This window comes from Corvus hawaiiensis, chromosome 1 (assembly GCF_020740725.1).
Source record: "Corvus hawaiiensis isolate bCorHaw1 chromosome 1, bCorHaw1.pri.cur, whole genome shotgun sequence".
Taxonomy (NCBI): Eukaryota; Metazoa; Chordata; class Aves; order Passeriformes; family Corvidae; genus Corvus; species Corvus hawaiiensis.
In genome coordinates this window covers 88,869,827-88,889,443 of record NC_063213.1, presented here as the reverse complement: position 1 = coordinate 88,889,443, position 19,617 = coordinate 88,869,827, and the positions used below count along the sequence as shown (strand labels likewise).

At 39.2% G+C, this 19,617-nt stretch overlaps 1 protein-coding gene across 14 annotated transcripts in view; it reads right to left on the bottom strand.

Annotated features, from left to right (window-relative positions):
- FHOD3 (formin homology 2 domain containing 3) overlaps nt 1-19,617 on the bottom strand; it is a 377,929-nt gene that overhangs the window by 148,726 nt on the left and 209,586 nt on the right. For all 14 annotated transcript variants that reach the window (XM_048312850.1, XM_048312857.1, XM_048312923.1 and 11 more), the window contains exon 6: nt 3,501-3,595. In XM_048312850.1, the coding sequence (XP_048168807.1) occupies nt 3,501-3,595 (95 nt within the window). The remainder of the gene's footprint in view (nt 1-3,500; nt 3,596-19,617) is intronic.

Here is a 19,617-nt window from a genome sequence, read left to right as displayed (position 1 = left end):
GAAAACTTGGTTGGCACCGATATTTCCTATTTACATAACTCGTAGCTTATATAAGATGGTTAGAGCCTTAGCCCTACTATAGCTCTCATTTGCATGCCTGCAGCAGCTCACTGCTGACCTCAGCTATGTCTTAAAGCTATCTGGAAGCCAAGAGCATGTAACCATATGCCCATAACTGAGTACATACTTGAATGCTTCGTCAAACAGGGAACCACTGATGAATTGCTGCCCATTAACTAATGATGAAATAGCAATAATGTACATTTATGTTGGGATTATGCTGCCAATGTTTTATGCCAGGGATGTATCAGCCACTGATGATTGGAAAGCAGTCTACAGCCAGCCTTTGAAAGCCCACTGCCACACACTGGTGTGATCACTTATGGTTAGATGCATCTCGGGAACGACCAGCAGTGGTCCTAAGAGTCTGGGATGTGCCAATAATGGTCTTATCTCCACCTAATATCACTAAAGAATAGTACTGCTGCCATCAGACTTCCAGTCTAGAGCCTATATAATACCAATCAACAACATAAGGTTCTTTCTGTGCCATAGCAAACAAGTCATCTAAGATTACGTTCCTTCTTGCTTTTTAGTTCTTCACCCTGACACAGCTGGTGCACCTGAACTGGTACAATGGCAACAGTGCCAGTGCAGTCACACCACTGGAATTCTAACCACCTCCCTAAAAACTTTATTCAGAGCAAACTTAGATAACAGCAATAAATTATCAACAACTTCTGATAATCAAACAATATAAGCATCCATTGATGCTCAGAGGGGTAAGACTGTGGCAGAATTGGCAACAGTAAGGAATACAATGGCAACAATCTAGAGAGGCTTTCAGTAAATTGCTTATAAGGGCTATAAGCAATTTAGTGAAAGCACTTTTACACTAATTCAAACTTTTATTTCCCACCTCTTCCCCCTATCCCTACACAGAAGTATTGCTGGGTGCATAAAGTGATCTTGGAGCTGGGTACCAAAATCACAGCTGTTGCAGTGCTGAGCATGCCAGCCCCCAAGGTGCTCTGCTGAACCCGTGTGCTGCAGTGCAGCAGCACATGCAGCAATCCACTGCTCAAAGTGAGCCAGCAGAGCCAGCAGCCCCTTGCAAACAGAGCAGAGCAAGTGGCAGTGAAGGGTCAAAACCACTAAAGAATTTGATAAAAACAACAAAAAAAATCTGTGGAACAGATTCAACAACCTCCACTGCTAAGTATGTTAAACCCAGTCAGAGCTTTTGAGAAGGCAAGAAACCATGTGTCACAGCTGTGGCAGCTGAATAACTATATTCCTCCTGCATCCTATTAGAGGGATTTGTCCCAAGACTTAATTGGCAGTTTCACTGTTCCTTTTTTGTTCAGCAATGTTAACGTATTTTTCATCGTCTTTGCTGTGGAGAAGGCACCAGCACAGCAGGGTTGAAAATCAGACTGTAGGTGCATTGCAAATTCCAGGGCTTCATTTTTCACAGAAAGTCAAAACCACCTTTAAGTGAATAAAGCAGCTGTCCCACCACACTGACAGTAAGCCTGCCATACCCTCGGTTAACTTCTGGCACACAGACAGGGACTTAGATCTCCTCCAAGACAGTCGAAGAATAATGAAAAAGCAACTTTGATGCTACCTGAAACCAAACTATTCAAAGCACATTGCCTGCATTCCTCAGCTGCAGGCACTGAGCCAGGACATGGAGATAATCATTCAGGCTGGCGATGGGGGAGGGAGAAAGGAGCTTAAGGACCCAAGAGCTGAAGTACTCAGAGCAAGGAAATCTAGACAGAATTTAATCTGCAAGGTAGCAATACAGTCATGTTTCTCTCCCATTCCACTCCTGTTATGTGCATTAGAGAATTAAAACAGTCACGGACATGGCAGAATTTTTATTCCTTTTTTGCTTTTTAATCTGTTCCATAGAAAATGAGGATCTATATGAAGCAAATGGGTTTCTCTCTCATCTTGCACTGCTCTTCCGACCGTGGCAAATATCCCCTGTTTCAGAAGGACAAATGGCCCAGCGTAATGCCTAGACAACAGTGGAACATTTTACACTGTGGAAAAGTTTCTCCTTATCTTTTCCCAATCATGAAGCCTGCCCTTTAAGCCTGAGATTTGATAACCATAATCAACTTACTTTTACTTATCTACCAATATAGGTATGTCAACCCAAGATAAATCAGTTCTTTCAATACTGAAGCATCTGTTCTTTGACATGAAAAATCAGCTGCAGCAGTGAAGTTTGCACATTGTAGAAAAAATTCTAGTTAAAAAAGACCCCTGGGACATCAAGTTCTTTCTCCTTGTGTTATGAGAGCTATCATTGGAAAAGGGGAGAGCAGCAGCCTCTCTATGTCGCTACAGTACCCAACAGCAACTTTCAGTGACTCAGACACTTGAAGCTTTCCTGGAAATTTCTTAGTAACTATAACTATGGATTCAACTCCACCAATTACAGCAACTTTTGGGTTGTTAACAATAACTACCATACCCTGTTCCAGATATTGCATCATACACATCTATCTATGTACAGGTCTGTGTAGCAAGAGCAGCAGCAGCCCCCGGCAGCCCTTAATAAGCTTCCTAAAGCTTATTAAGAGAGCCAACAGGCTGGAGAAGGGTGTATTTGTGGGTTTACCTCTCCTAAGGCCCCTCAGGATGGTATGTCAGTAATATCTGTGTTCTGCTTGCTTTCCAAATTCCAGCAAAGATGGCCTTAAAGGTGGTTTGTGCACTATATAAATCACTCTTCCACTGGAGAAGACCTACCCAAGCAGCATATATTCCAGCTTTCAGCTTTTGTCTCAATAAGCAGGGACCAACAAAGAGTACCCTGCAGGCAGGTACCAGACTTTGCCTTCTAGGGCTCTCCAGGCAAGAGAAGACTTGACATTAGGAAGTATTTATTTGCTGAGAGGGTGGACAAACACAGGAAGAGGCTTACTGGAGAGGTGGGCAGTGTCCCAAACCTGTCAGTGTTTCAGAGGCATTTGGACAATGACCTTCATAAAGTGAACCTGTCGGGCATTTGGTCTGGATGATCGTTGTAGGTAACTTCCAGTTGAACTTGTGTGTTCTAGTCTAAGAAGGAAGTCACCCTGAATTGTCCTCCCCCAGTGCTCAGCAGAGCTGAGCAGTGTAGAGTGGTGAGCATTCAGTGTGGAAAGAGGGAGAAAAAACATGCCAAAAAGTGGTTCCAATGAATGCCTTAGGAACTGCAAATGCAAGACCAGAAAATTTTCTCCATGGTCAAGTGCAATGGCAGCACAGACAGTAATGAGGGCATCTTTGCTTTTAACAGCAGAGTGTGTGCCAACAAAAGAGTATAAAAACAGTAGAAAAGAAGTAACAGCTCAGTGTGATCTGATTTCCACGCAGAATATTATGGAATATTTTAGAACCTAACACACAGTCTATTTATACCCTAAAAGCATAAAACAAATAAAATGCATTCAAAGAACACCAAAACCATATAAAATGAGAATTTTTGAGAGTCTTACCTTTGAGCCAATAAGCGTGTACAGCCATTGGATGGTTTCATTATGATTTATCACTCCATTCATGCCATCGACATACAGCATTATCTGGCCCAAAGCTATTCCAAAGAAAAGAGAAAAAATACAATCAGATCTTGTGAACACTTTTTATATTTCTAAGCATAGCTGACAATTTTCCCTAAGCAGGGTTTACCAGAGATGTAGGGAGCTCAACTAATGAAAGATATATTGGGCAAGATTGGGCTGGATGAAATCCGGGGAAACTGCACAAACTTCATTGACTTAGTCTGGACAAGATGAGTGAATTTCATCCAGAGACAACCCCAAACACCTGTTCCTTGCTAGAAGATGCCACATTTTATGGTCCCAAAATCTGCAAACAGTACTCTACACACTGCTTACTGTCAAAATGGTTCCATCAGCTACAATGCTTTATATATTGCGAGCCAAGACTTTTACCATTTGTTTCAGCACCATATAATGTTTGGAATTAGTATATTTGGATTGACAGTTTCAGTGAATTCCAATGATCTGAAATTAAAGCTGGTCAATTAACACCAATAAGGACATCAACTATTCACCACTGCACAGTGCTCTCTTGCTAAGAAGTTTTACACTTTACTGAGAAAATACAAAAAACAAAGCATTATAATAAAGAAGCATCTTTATTAATTTGTCCTAAAGTATTTAAAGCAGCATTTCAAAACATGCTAGTAAAATATTTTGTAACAGTAATTCCATAGTTTGCAATCCTGATCATATGAGACTTTCAAGAGGCAACAGCTATGAAATCTTCTCTGACTGATAAGGACAGACATTTTTTTGTAAGGATTATGAAAAGTGAATTAGTACAATTCATCTATCATCTTCAAAAGTTTCCACTGTTACATTTTCTGCTTTATAGCAGGAGATCAAAGCACAGTGGGATGAAAAAGAAATCACTGATGTAACGCCTGTTGGCATAACAACTCAATTATCTAATGCACAGCCTGGTGAGCCCCTAGCACACCATTTTATGGGGGAAAAAAGGAAAAAAACCAACCCACAGGGTGAGGAAAATTATGACACTATAAATCTTCCAAACACATTCTGAATGTCTGCTAACTTTTGCACAGTTGTGCACAGTGCAGCATTGTTTACCTTAAGGGAAGATTTTCGAAGACATGAATGCTAGGCAAACACTTAAGTACCCCTATAGCTAAGTAGCTAACAGTCATTTTTACATTGTCTCCCCCTTTTTCCTTTGGTCCAGTTGGTCAATTTAAAAACCTGAGGTACTAATTTTACATACTTATATTCTTTATCTCATCTGTCATACCAAGTTAGAAGGAAAGCCACACTCAACAAATGCCACACAATCAATGAAGACTGAGAAAAAGCAAGCAAGAGATCTCTGGCACAGAGATAACACGTCTCTTAGGCAGGCATTACCACTGGAGTACGTCAGGCACTCTCTGCTCCTCCTCTCCAGGAAGCAATCAGTCACCACCCTCTGAAGACATGTCTCTCAGGTGAATAAAATCAGGTGGGAGGGACACAGGCCCAAGTGTTATGGTAAAATAAAAGATGTAAGTCAGCCAGTAAGAAGAGATACGAATTACACAGCCTGAATAAATGGTTGCTTTGAAGCATTTCATTGCAGGTAGAGGAAATGCTACTATCCCAGCAGTAATCAGAGAAAGTTCTTAATTCTTGTTTTTACTTCCTTTCAATGCTAAAAAGATTTGGCACTGGATCAGGGTGAGATCCAGTCATGATAAGGTCAACAAATCAATTTTTTCCCCAGCAAATTCTTTGGTTGGGGGTTTAATTTGAATTTGAAACAAATGTGAAACAAATTTTACTCTTGGCACATGCTTTCCAAATTAATACAGAAATCAAAGACAGCAAGAAGTTTGCTTTTAAGGACATGTACACAATACAAAACGACGCCGCAGCTTATACTTAAGACTAATTAGACAGGATGCCTAAGTGAGATCTGGAAGGCATTTGTTTTCAGCCTCTTAGATGTGACTCTTCATAACAGCAATATGTTAAGGCAAATTAGTAGATCTTAGAAAGAAGCCAAAAAACGTTTTAGGGACTCTTGAAAAAGCAAGAAAAAACCCACTACTATTGCTGCTTGAACTAGTGGCCAATAACTTTCACAGGGCAAGGAATTACAAACGATGCCAGGAAACGACCAGGATGAAAACAGGTATGAGTGCATATCCAAGTTGCATCTCCAGTAGTTGCCTGCCACACATGAAGCTCTTAGATGCTGCCAAGACCTTGGTGTGGACCTTCATAGTGCTCTTTCCTGTCTTCAGGGGTCAGAAAAACAAGACAAGATGGGCAGGGTTGAGGAGAATTCATTAAGAGGTAGAGTAAGATAAGGAGAATCCGTACACTTTGTACAAAGCTGATGCCTCATAAATTTTTAGGAAAAGAAGGGCACAAGTAGACCTAAAAGGAGAATGCTGGCTTTCATACCACATCAAGTGTCTGTGCTGAGGAAGAAAAGGTAATTCCCTCACCACAGCCACACCACACAGCCAAAATGGAAGATGCCACCAAAAACACCAGTGTAGGAGCAGGCTGCTGGACTGGAGGTCCTTGGGCCCTCCCAGGGCTCAGGTCTGGCTGAGCAAGACACAGCAGTTTGGCACTAAGTGGAGACTGACAGAGGACGTTTTACATTCTTTGAAGCTTTTCTACCCAGCTGCTATCTTACCTCTCAGACTATGACTGTGCTCTGCTGAAATGGCTGTGGCTGAAGTGCGAGCTCCACGCACCCAGCATGCCCACACAGCCACCACCAACATGCATGGCCTCACCAAGGGAGTGCAGCCTCATTTGCAAGGCAGTTCAGAAGGCCAGTCTAGTCTAAAATAACTTAAATTCAAATTTGTATGCACCTTTAACCAAACTTTTTTTTCTTTACCAACAAATGAGGAAGCTATTTAATCCATTTAATCCCATCCCTCAGATTACTGGAATTCTTTTTGGAAGTGTATCAACAACCTACTTGCATTAGCAAAGTTTACTATTGTGCAACAAGGGGCTGGGAGAGGGGGGTTTAAATATGAAACAGGCCTAATTTGGAATTTCTTTGTTCCCACTACCCTTGTCAAACCCTTAATCTTATGTGAAGATAGTGTGAGACTTTACCTATAGCTATTTTCAAGTGGAAAATTGCTGGATTTCTTAGGAAAGGCTTAGGCTAGAAAAGGACAGACCAGCCAGAAAGTTCAGAGATTTCTGTGAAATAAGAGGTTTAAGAAAGCCTCTAAAAAACTTGCCAGTATTGGCACTGATGCTATCCTGGGATATAAAGTTAACAGGACCAAAGAGGAAAAGGTTTAGAACAGAACATAATCACAATGGACATCATTTTAAGTCAAAGTCTGTTTTCCCACCCAGACTGGAAAAAGTTTCAAAGCTGTTCCTTGCCCACACACGCACCTGCTTCTGTAGTCTGCTCTGCTTCCATTTTATGACAAGACTGACTTAGAGAAAACAACATCACTGAATGAGCAGAAAAACTATTTTCTTACAACTTCCAATGAGTCAAACCCATACTCATCATGTCAAGAATTACAGCAGGGATGCGTCTTGTGATTGCATTTGTTTCCATCAGAAGAAGCAAACCTACAGGGTGAAGCAGGCCAAAGACAGACCTTGTCACTGCAGGTTTCAGCTCCCAAAGAAGCTTCTGGCCCAAGTTCATCAAGCAGTTCATACCCAGCATCTGTGGTGCACATCATGTGCTGCATACAACTACAGGTGGGTGTGCACAACAGACAGAACAGTGATGAAACTAATGGGGAAGAACCAGCTACTAAAATGCATCTTTTCATTGCTAGCTAAAATCTTATCATCAATGAGAAATCAAGGGTCTGTGTGATTGCATTCATTCCATTTGAAAACTGACTGCTAGTTTGGGTATGCTATCCCGGGCACCAAAAAGGCATACTCCATCAAAGTAAGCATCCTGATCAAGAAAAACTCCGTATATAGCTAGTGAGTGATCCCAGGAAGGAGGTGATGATACCTAATATACTACTACAAAGCACTAGGTGGCAATTCTGAAGAAAACAACCATACTTCAAACTTCTTTCTTGGTCTGTCCTCATTAGAGAGAGGCAAGATCCCAGTTACCAAGTGGGACCATCTTGAACACAAAATCTCCAACTCAGCTCAGCCCCGACATGCTGGAAGTCAGCAGCTTCTACTTTTGCTTGTAGCACATTCCCACCATGCTTTCATGCACACCCTCAGAGCAGAGCTTATTGTCTCCATAATTCAATATCCAAGGATATTGAATTTCCCTGATGAGAAATCATTATTAAATACAACGTCTGTACCATCCAGCTACTTGAAAATTGGCAAAATCACAGCAGAGCTCCTTCTTCTAAGAGGTAACATCAGATTAAACAGATGAGCTGGACTCTCCACTGCTTCTGAAAATGATCTTACAAAGCAACACTGTGACAAACCTTGTGACTCACACTCACTTCGCAGGGCTAGAACCAGCTAAAATTTGTACATTTGGGTGTTGGTTTTGTTTTTTTTCCTCTATTTGTATGGGTTGGTTTTAGCTGCAGTGTAAAATCTGCTATTTATACAGGTATTCCCATTTCTTTACTCCTGTTGAAGATATATGTAATGTCATCTAGAAGATGAAAACAATCTTGTTCCTGGCCACAAATGCATAAATATTTTGTTTCTTATCCAAGATTTTTTTAAACCCCAAATCTTTTCTTAATCTTGCCTTTTCACCCTGTGTTCATTTGTTCTATCTATTATAACACACATCATGGTTGAAACATGCTAATGAATTGATTTTCAGAACTCTCACTTTAACCATGGGCTGAACTTCTATTAAACAAGAACTGAACTATCTCACAGAAAAACACATTGCAGAAATAATGCTATGATCCAAAGCAACAAAACCATTTCTGTACAGATGTCAATGCTGATACACTTCAGAAGTTCTTAAGGGGGCCAACACTACTTTAAAGTCTAATTTTTAGTCTTACGCATTTTGGAAACTTCTGGTCTCATTTTACATCTAAAGTATTATTCAAAGTTCAAATCTCTTGCAGAGACAGCGGGTTTCCAGATCAAACCTAATCTTCATTTTTCCCTACATCTACTTTAACAGAAAATACATAAAGACACCACAAGTCCCACACCACAGAAACATTCTATAGAGGAATTTTCTCCTCTCCGTGTTTCCTCTGCCACCCTTTTCCTCTGGCGTTTATGACTTTAAAACAGGACACAGCAAAGCCAAAGGGGATACAGCACCCTTAATCAGCTGACACATTTCATCAAAAGCTGGTCCTTTATACACACCATGATACTCCTGTGGTGGTGCACAAGCCCCACCAAAGCAGCTCCTCTTCCAGTATTTCCTTTGTGCTATTTTAAAAAATTTACTTGGGTGCAAAGAAAGGATGGACTCTCACTTGACTCTGTCAGTAGCTAAACTACTGAAAGCCTGTTCATATGAACTGAAACCTGGCTTACATATATGCATAGTAAAAGATTTGCATGGTTAGTCATAATTGTTTTAATCACTATTGTATGTTGCAGCAGCACTCACGCTTTAAATGCACTATGTTCTAGCATGTTTTACAAAATTCATAACACAGCAATGTAAAATCAACAGGGTACAGCTTATATATCAATAGGTAAAAACATTTCCTCATGAAGGAGAAATATGTAATTAAAATACCTTATTAGTAAGCGAGCAAATATAGCTGCGGATTGCCTGCTATTTTGCAAGCTGACTAAAAGCATGGAAGAATGAAAAAAAAAAAGGAAAGAAAGAAACAGGACAAAAGAAAGAATTAAGGACAGAAGAAGATGGGAGAAGGGAAAAAAAGACAAAAGAAAAGAAGAAAATGAAAGGTTAACTAGATGGTTTTAAAAGATGCTGACTCATGAAGCAAAATGCATTTGGAAAAAGAGCTGTGTTGTAGCCTGTAATTAACATGACATATTTGCATATATAGAGCTGAATTAAGGCAGCTGCTTCTTAATGGAGTCAGTACTGGCTGTAACACTGAATAATGTTCTTCCAGTATATATATGGAGTTACGTATTTTTCTTAAGAATTGAGATTTTTGGAGTTTTAAAGGATTTTTGGAGGAGACTTGGCCCTCAGAACTTCAATTCTGAGGGAGCAGGACATGATGACAAGATTGCCAGATTTTCTTGTGAAGGTGAGCTATGCTGCAAAAGCATCACAACAGAGCAGGACATTGCCCATGGAAATACTGAAGACTTATCTCCAATGGACTTACCTCAGCTCCCAGCTATGAATTCTTGCACTGAGTACTGATGCTGCAGCCAGTGAGAAGTGGTTTGGTTTTAGGGCAGAAATCAGGATCTGTTTCAGGATTAGGTGTCTCTTATCTTTAAATGTATTTTAAATTTTTTATACTGGGTTTATCATCCTAGAGGCTGTCTACTCCAACCCCTTGCTCAAACTAGGGGAATCCAGAGCAGGTTGCTCATGACTCTGTCCATTTGGGTGTTGAATATAGCTCCAGGTAGCTGCTCAACCTCTTTGGGCAACTTGTGCCAGTGCTCAGACACACTCACAGGATTTTTTTATTCATTTTTTAAGTTTAAATCAAATTTCCTGTATTTCAGCTAGTGCCCATGGCAGGCCTCTTGTCCTTTTATTGTGCACCCCTGAAGTATGGCTCTGTTTTTACTCTCCCAATCATATATTTAGTCCCTTTCATAATATTTAAATTTAATTCAACTGAATTTAAAGTGAAGATTAACACACAGTCAAGAAACAAAAACTACACGTTAAGCTAGAAGTCCCAAAAAAAAAGAAAAGTAACTTCAATTTAGGATTAAACTCGAGGGATTTAGTGAGTCTCCCAAGTTAAGAAGTGATTCCTTAGCCCTTCTATTTGGGAGCTGATTGAGTAATTTAGTCTGGCAATGTGCTAGATGTGATGGATTTCAAGGCCTTTCCCTCTCCATTAATCATCATGAACATAAGCCTTCTGTCTGTGTAAACAATACTAATCCTGACTTTGAAGGTACAAAGAGGGAAACACAAACCAACCTTTGCAGAATGGAAAAGATAATTTCTGCAGCTCCCTTTCTTGAGCTCCTCAGACACCTATTTACCCTGCACAAAGAAAGGTCCTGCAGGTGCAAGCTTTTATCAATCATTATCAATTACATACAGCACATGAGTTTGGAATTCCAGCATCTGCTTTACATGCTGAAATGCTAAGATTTGAGAATGAACTCAGCTTTTGGACTGGGAAACACCGTAGAGTCAGTAGTGGGTTCGAAAGGAAACGCAACCAGGACTCAGTCTCAGAAAAAAACCCAGCTTATTCTGATTGTTGGACTCCTGTGTGTCTTTGGACCTGGGGCAAAGAAAGTATGAGGGAATACATGAAATTTTTTTTCTATTATACATTGCTGACTGCAAGCAGGCTCTTTTGCCAGTGACTATGGAAAAAAGCACACTGTCTTGGGCTTCCTGCCCTCTCTGGCAAGTAAAAAGTGTGGCACAGCTGGGCTGTTTAACAAATGGACTAAAGCTAAAGCAGAAAAAGGACATACGGTAGGGTAAAAGCGTTCACATACCGAACATTTTTAGTCATCAACAGTGCTTCTTCTTAGTACAACTGTAAACCTTCCAAAATGAAACTTGTGGTTTTGAAGTGAGCAAGTGATATATTCTCACTGACAGCTTTTTCCCCCTGTTTCTCTTGGGGGGAAAGCAACATTTCCTAATATTTAAGTTATTCCTAAAAATAAAGAAGATTCTCAGGGAAGCAAAAAGAGGAAAACCAACAATTCCAAGCATTATTGTATTCCTCTTATAGGAATATACTATTGTATTGTATTATTTGTATTAGAGGCATAGAAGAAAAAAATATAAACAACTGTGCCAGTTGAAATTTCAAACATTGCACAGCTCCATCAGCACATTCTTTGTAAAGCATTACATTGATCAATGATTTCTTGCTGTCATGTAGCAACAAGTTGTTGCTATCATGAGAGCTAGTATTTCCCTAGATAGCAGTTCCTTATTTGCTAAGCTCAATTTCATTCTTCAAGGTCCAACCCTGGGCAGGTAAACATGGGCTCAGCCTGGGATAACAGTGTTGCAATTAGTATGGTAGCTAAATACAATTAAACCAGTGTTCGGCAGAGAGGCTTACAGAGAGTTGCAATGATTTCCAGGGGCATGGAAATTTACTTCTGCTGCTCCCACGCCAACAGCCGGTCTCCAAAATTCATGTATTGTGGCATTCACTCAATAAGCCTGGACCTCTAAGAAATGATACACACTATATTCCTGAAGACCAGAAAAGCAGTGAAAGAAAGGTGAATGAAAACCACTGAAAATGGTAATCCTACCACTGGTATTTTACATCACTTCTCACAGAGGGTTTTGCAGGAAACAAAGCATGCTGCCAAAAGTGACCCTCAGGAAGCCATCTGATACTGAGTTCAAACAGTGTTTATTCTAGCCATTAGCATAAGGCATGTTTGGGGAATACCAGGGAAGAGATGCACTGAAAACAAAAATAAAATTTAACTTCTCCAGCTATTCTACTTCAATATAAAGCTGTTTTCTTAATTCTCACATAGTTCCTTCACCTGGTGATGTATTCCAAACACTGTTCCCTCTTCTTCCAACGTGAGGTACCATGTGTGAAAAGCACAGTAAAAGAAAGATTATTTTAAGAAGCACTACAAAACACTTCAAGTATATATCACTTTTTAAATTTCTTGTTGCATAAGTGACAATAGCTACATGATTTTAGACAAGTCCAAAAGTTCCTCTAAAGGGATGCATTGGCTTTCATCATCTCAGCAGACAGGAATGCAACAAGTAAATGCACAGCACAGATGTATTTAGATCATTCCATACTTGAGTAGTGTTTGAAATATAAGTGTCAAAAACGGGTAAAGAAGCTCTGCTTTTTAAAATTATGCTTTTTAATATAAATTTGAGATTTTTTCAATGCTTTTATTATCTTGAAACCAACTGATTTAAAGAGCACTGTAGAGCAGCACAGAAAGTCATATTTTTCTTAACTGTATTCCAAACCATCCAAAATCCTTGAATAAAAGATTCCTCCCGTGCCCAAGAAGGACTGACTCAAGGGCAGAAATCAGTAGCATAAATAAGAACTCCCTATGCTTTAAATCCAGCAACTAAATTAAAATAGTTCCTAAGCAAAGTGGGAGAGGAAAATGTCTGTTCAAAGCAAAGACAGGCCTGGAAGTAAGGCTTTCTCACAGTGTCCCAGCCTCCTCACCATAGTGTGTTGGCTAAAAATGAATCAAACCAAATGGCCTGAAAATAAATGCTGTTTGAATCAAGATCTCTGTCTTTTATCTACTGAGGGATGGATCCCAACACTCAATGATTTTACGAAAAAGAATGCATCTGTCACTTTTTATTCATTTACCTGTCTTAAAACCAACAGCGAGTGTGTCTTTCTAATTTCCTTCACTGTAATTACACCATGACAGATGCTGAAACTAAATTCCTGATATACTTTTCAGATATTTATTGCTCTTCAGCATGCTCAGCCTGTCTCTAATGTTTCAGATAGACTCCACCCTGCAGTAATGTGCATGCCATTAAAGAATTCACTTTCATCTCTTGAATTTATGCTTGTTAGGGCAAATTAATGAAACGCTCTATTCTTTAAGTACTGGCTAAACAAAGTCAAAGTCAGCACTAGAAAGCAAACCAGCACAACACTTCATTAAATGTGCTTTTTATTTCTTTTTGTTTCAAGTATGTCTGCTGCTATGTGAAATTTAGGGTTATACAGTCTCCTTTCAAATCTCACAGTAAAGAATGTGCTCAAGTCACAAGTTCATATCTCCCATTTGAAGTGGACTTCCCATGAGAAAGGTGCAGGCGAGAGACATAATTACAAATCCCTTTAAGAACAGAGCTCACACGCTTCCAAAATATTGACCGAAAATGCTGTTTTGTGTCTCTGCTCATTCATCTCAGATAATGAGCCAAGATTCCTTCCAAATTAACTGTAATTCTCTTCTAATCCCTCTATTCTTTTTTTTCCCCCCTTCAGTATGGTGATAGTGGAACTCCTTTGAATTCTGAATCCCACCTTATTACAGCAATTCTTAAAGAGAAACATAATGAAATCATCAGTAGCATGCTCAGACTTTTCTGCTCTCTGACGCAATAGGTGGACAGCCAAGCAGAATGCACACCAGTACTATTTTTTCCCCTTCTCAAAATTTGCAGTTGACATTTACAAAAATTGTTTGAATACTAACTTCTGATTGACAGAAAGACAGAAAAGAGGATCTCCACTTTTTTTCCTTACCATATACAACTTTATTTCCTTACCATATACAAACGTGAATAAAATAGATTCAAGAACAAAAGGAAAATATTTGGGGCATAAGCTTCATTTGACCTAAGAATGTAAGGTCTGTCATTGGTAACCAGTTATCATCTATGTGGTGGCAGGGAGAGACAATCATGTAATGGCTGAATATGAAGATGAAAGTGGTGGATTTATTCAGGTTTGAACATCTACATTTCTTATTTATCAGTAACCATGTAAATGAGAAATGCAGTTGAACAATCACTTTTATTTACAAAGAATATTTTTGGGTGATTTAATTCCTTTTGCTGATTATTCTACAATTCAGTGACCACAGCATTATTGGTAATCCTCATATGAACCAAGCATGTTTCTATGACTGTACTGTTGGTCAGCACCCTCTTAGCAGGAGTTACATAGGACTGTATGGTTATAGGATCCCAGGATAACACTTAACATTTAAGAAGATGGTGCAGAGACAATTTGGAGACAGGAGTTTTACAGCTCCTTGTGTTAGTTTGGAGCAAGGTTGCTGAGCTCTATGAGCAATAACATCAGGCTCCACATGGAAGCAGCTAAATTACTTCCAGACCCAAACCAGTCCTGGAAGTATCACGGACACTTCTGCACAGCACTTCTCCAGTAAGTGATGTGGACTGAACCCAAACCATCTGTGCACAACTGGTGTAGAAGGCTATGCATCTATGGAATAATTAGTCCACAAAAAAGACAAATCCGTCATGGGCAATTAGCTCTTTCTGGGTACTTAGAAAGAAGTTAAAAGAACATTAGGTACACAAAATTTACGCACTTGAAATGCCAAGAAATGCCAGAATTAAGATTCCAGTAGAAAACTTTGTTCAGCCTACTCTGTGCACAAACTTAACTATGTCAAAATCAATTGCAAGAAACGTTATTCCTGGACTTTAGAGTAATTCCTCATTCAAAGCAAGTGCTGGAAAGTACTGTCTAGAAAGCACTCTCTCAGTGTGTGGTCCTAGGAATTTTTTAGTGCAAGCCTCCTGTGAAGACAGAATATTTCATTTCCTGCAGGATGATGTTCATCAATACAGTGAGTGCTTCATGGGTCTGAATGCTTTTTCTGCATAGCACCTTGATGAGGTGAAGAAACTATTCTGTTCTGCAGGGTAGTTGGGGCTTCTACTAGCTCTGGATGTCACACCTGAGACACTTGACAATCTTGATAATCTGATTTGTATTTGAGAATACCTTTTGATATAATAGTACTTCGAGTTTAGGTTCAGCTCTGTGCAGCACGGTCTCAGATTGGCCCCCAGAAAACAACAAACACACCTCGACAGGGAACATAATGATACTTTCTGACAAGCTGAACCGAAATTACTTCCCTAGCAAGTACAATACATGCTAATACTATGGCAGAGGTTCAGTTAAAACCTCTCTCCCCCTGTGTCAGGAACCTTAAAATGTGTAGCACCACCATCCCTTTTCTCTTCTTGAACTTTGAGGACTAGCAGCCTTATTTCCAAAGTCTGGAAAACTTGGCTTTATAAACATTCTAATCCTTTAAGAGTTGGACTCAATGATCCTTGTGGGTCCCTTCCAACTCAGAATATTCTGTGTGATCTGTGATAACCTTTTTTATTAGATTGCTTTGTTTTGGTTTTGAGCTGGTATCCTTGTTTCATTAAAAAAAAAAAAAAGGTGTGTGTAAAAGAATCCCTCATTATGCTCATGATGCATAAGTGGAATGAAAATCATCACACAGGGTTTTGCCATTTAATTTAATAGAATAAATACTTCTCCCATTAACTGTTTACACACCCTAAAGCAACAAACAAATCTTTAAGTTATCTTTGGTTTATGATAGAAGTCACATTGGCAGAAGTTGCTTCACCAGACATGATTTAAAAAGTTCAGGACATCATTGCAACAATACTTGCAGCTTGAAGAAGCAAGAGTTATTTCAGATGGGCAGTAACTCAGGTGACATACCTAGAGGTACTTTGCAGATCAGCTTTGCTATCCTTGAGCTTCCACAAAACACCACCCACCATCCATCATGCATAGCTTTGTCATCCTCCAATCTATTATCTGGATTTGGGATACCTTCACTCTTTATCCATGTGTCTCAATAGCAACACTGATAAAATGTCACAAAATGCCAAAAATTTCTCATTGCCCTATTGAACTCTAAGAGAATGATGAGCATCCTGCTGCTCTACACAACAAATTCTGGCAAGTGCAGATTATGAGACAGAAGAGACAGCAGGCGTCTGATCTGCTATAGGGCACTGTTCCTCCAGGCTGCTGCTCCTATGGCCTCCCACCTGTCCTGGACGGGCATCTTTAGCTCCAAGCATCTATTCAAAAGATATCTCACCTTGTTTTGGGGCTGGTATCCTTATGTCTGGGAGAATGCTGCTAACAATTTGATCATTGTTACCATCCAGAACAACCTCTGTTTATAAAACAAAAGGTTGTTAAACAAAATTGGGTAAATTACCTTGCTTGTGAAATGAAATGGGTGTATGCTGGCTTCCTGCTCTTCATAAAATGATCCCTACTATCTCTAGAATTGTTACTTTCATTTCATAGTTGCAACTAGGAATTAATTTTTATTAATCTCATCCCTTCTGACTGCACAAGGCCAAAGGGTAATCTTTCACTTTTCATATAGTACAAATAATGGAAAAGTTAAAAAATAAATAAAACATCTGAGTTGCTTTATTGGTGTAGAAAATAAAGTACTAAACTAAATAAACTAATAAATAATAATAAATGAAAGAATAAATAAACTAAAACATAGTCATTTTGATTCACTGCTCGATCTACAGAAATTTATGTTAGCACAAAGTGTAAAAGCAACAGAAAAGCTTGAAAGCCAGTAATTCACATTTTGTAGTCAAATAGAAGAAACAAAAATGTAAACCATAGCTATCTGCTCAATGAGGACAGCTGCTTCCTACTGTATAGGAAAATCTCAGAGCTTTACAAAATCAACACTGCAGTATTATAGCTGATATAAACCTGTAAAAAAAATTTTCACAACCACTACATAATTAATGGCACTAAACTGTTTCACATCTTCACAATAAAGGGTTCAGGCTCCAAAATACTGTTCTGCGTGAACCTCTGAGAGCTCCATTTTTGCATATCAACTTGGGAAAATGCTTCTAACTTGGTTACATAAATAGGTTGCCTATAATGCATCCAATCCAAGTGACCTTACAAAAAGAAATAAAATACGAAGTGGTGAGAGAAAGAATCAACATTTCTGGTACAAGAACTAAAAAAATAAAGTCTATTCTACCCTGGCTCCCTTAATCTCATTTCAAGTTTAACATACAGAAAGGCTCAGAGCCAGAATGCTTATCCAAACGACATAAATCTCTAGACAAACTCTGCAGACTATAGGGTCCTGTCCCCATAAAACCTTGCAATTCTTCCTAATGGTGCTTTTCAGCAGGAAATACTAGTAGAGAGCCATCTTTTCCCGCCAAATCTTCAATCAATCTTTTCCTACCACATCTTTTCTTAGAAGAATGAATTTCTTCCTTGCAATATGTTTATTAAATGAAATGGAAATGGAAAGAAGCCCCCAAACCCAAAGTGAACCCTACAGAAACTGGGTACCCCACACTGCTGCTGAGGCTGTCTCTGAGAAAGACCCAATTAATTCCCTTATTCCCTTCCTGAATTCTGAGTGGGGTCAAAGGGAGGCAACACCATTTACCACCACACAACCTATTTCAGGCAGCTGGTCCAGCTTACAATGTAAACATGGTACCACCTTGGAAAGGTCAATCACAGGAATGGTAGCATTAGCAAAGCAATTAATTTTGGGGTTGACCACATGCATACTTCCCTCTCACTTTACTCTCCTCCCTTCCTTCCCTCACTTTCTAGAAGGAAACATAAGGAGGAATTTTCACTCATCTGAACAGAAATTTTCAAAAGGTGAGAGATGGGATTTTCTTGAACATTGAGAAAGCCTTCTTTTCTTGGGATGATTTCCAACACAATATTTTATTTAACTGTTGCCAAAAGAAACACTGTTTAGTTTTCTCATTAGTCATAGGGCTTTAAGAACACACTTGAAGGAAATGATCCAACTAACAAAATAAGTAAAACCTTTCCCTGCACTTCACATGCTCCATGAAAAGTGGCCACTTTGTGGAATCAGCACTGGTAGAGCTAACTGTTCAAGCTGAGGTGTGTCTACTGTCTCCTTAACAATCCTCATTCATAAATGCACGTAGAAAACCTGTAGATCCTCTTCAAGATCCTCTTCATCCATCTTTCTGTCTGTCTATCGTTTTTCACTAACAAGTGAAATCCAAGGAAAAGGAAAAAAATATTCTAAACTCATGAGATTCAACGGTCTCCTTTCATTTCTCTGAGGGTTTAATTACATGACATTTCATAAAGCTGGAGAGTAAAATGTAAACCAGAGACAGAGTGAGGCACCAGAGTCCCAGGTGGATTTCCAAGGTCATACTGAGCTTGCCTGCCCTCAGAGCCCTCGAGAGCTATAAAGCTGAAATCAGATACTGCTCCATTTACCTCCTGTCTTCTTTCACCACCTTTTTTTCTTAAATCTAGACTGCCAACTTTAACAAGCCTTCTATACGCATCACACACCATACACATTCCTCATCTAATTGACATGAAGAGTATGGAGCTTACAGAAGGAAGAACTCAACACTAGCTATGTATTATATTCTCTGTGTGTAGAGCTGCCATGGTGCTCTCCTGCTGTAGCTTTTGTACTGTGTGCTTCCTTGCACAACCAGTCACAAGCACTCCAGATCAAGCAAGACCAGTCAGGACCCATGTAAAGAATTGTGCCTTCCAAACAGGGTAACATTTTCCTTTTAGTTTCCCAAACTCACCTACATTAGCACCTACAGTTATGATTAAGCAAATAAATTTCAGAGATCTGGAAGGTTAGGAAGTATTCAAATGCAGATTAAATGCATTACTGCAGTGTAAACTACTTCTTCCAGGTCACTTCTGCAGTCCAGCAATGCTTTTTTTTTTGTTCCTGCATTGTTCAGTAACACGTTTGTCTATTTTTGCGCACATATCCTTGCTTTTAAATATACAGCATGTTTACAGATGCATATCCACAGATAAAAATATTTAACTGTATATATCTGAATTTACACATCCCTCTCTCAAAGTTTTTACATTACCATAAAAAATTGGCCACTTCATGATAAATGCTTTCATATGTGTATAATCAGTTTTTAAAAGGATTGCTGTTTATTTGTACAAAATCTTTCAAATAATGTTTAAAAAGCCAAGACCTTTGCAGTGGTTTTAGAATTCTATTTTTACAACAAAATGCATGCTACAAACAACAGATGACATTGCCTTGTTTAAGGTCCAAGATAATGATATACATGGAAAGGAGATGTTTCACACCAGTTTTACCACCAGTTCCTACTAGAATATCATTTCAGTGCCTGCAGAGGGAGAACCCAAAAAACTTAAGAAAATTCCTAAATCTAGCCTCTCCTCACTGAAGTAGAAATACTTTCCTCTTTTTTTTTCCCACTTCAAAGAAGTTTATCAAAGTTCAATTTGAGATCACTCACTCCTTACAACTATTTCACAGTATGTAGTGAAAGAACAGTGCCTCTACTGCTTTCATTTTCAGAGTTTCCATGCAAGGTATCTTTATAGCCTGAATTTTGAACAGCAAAAAGTCAATCCAATCAAAGTCATAACTAATGTGACTCTTAGAAAGTAAACAAAAGAGAGTGAACTGCCACAAGAAGTTT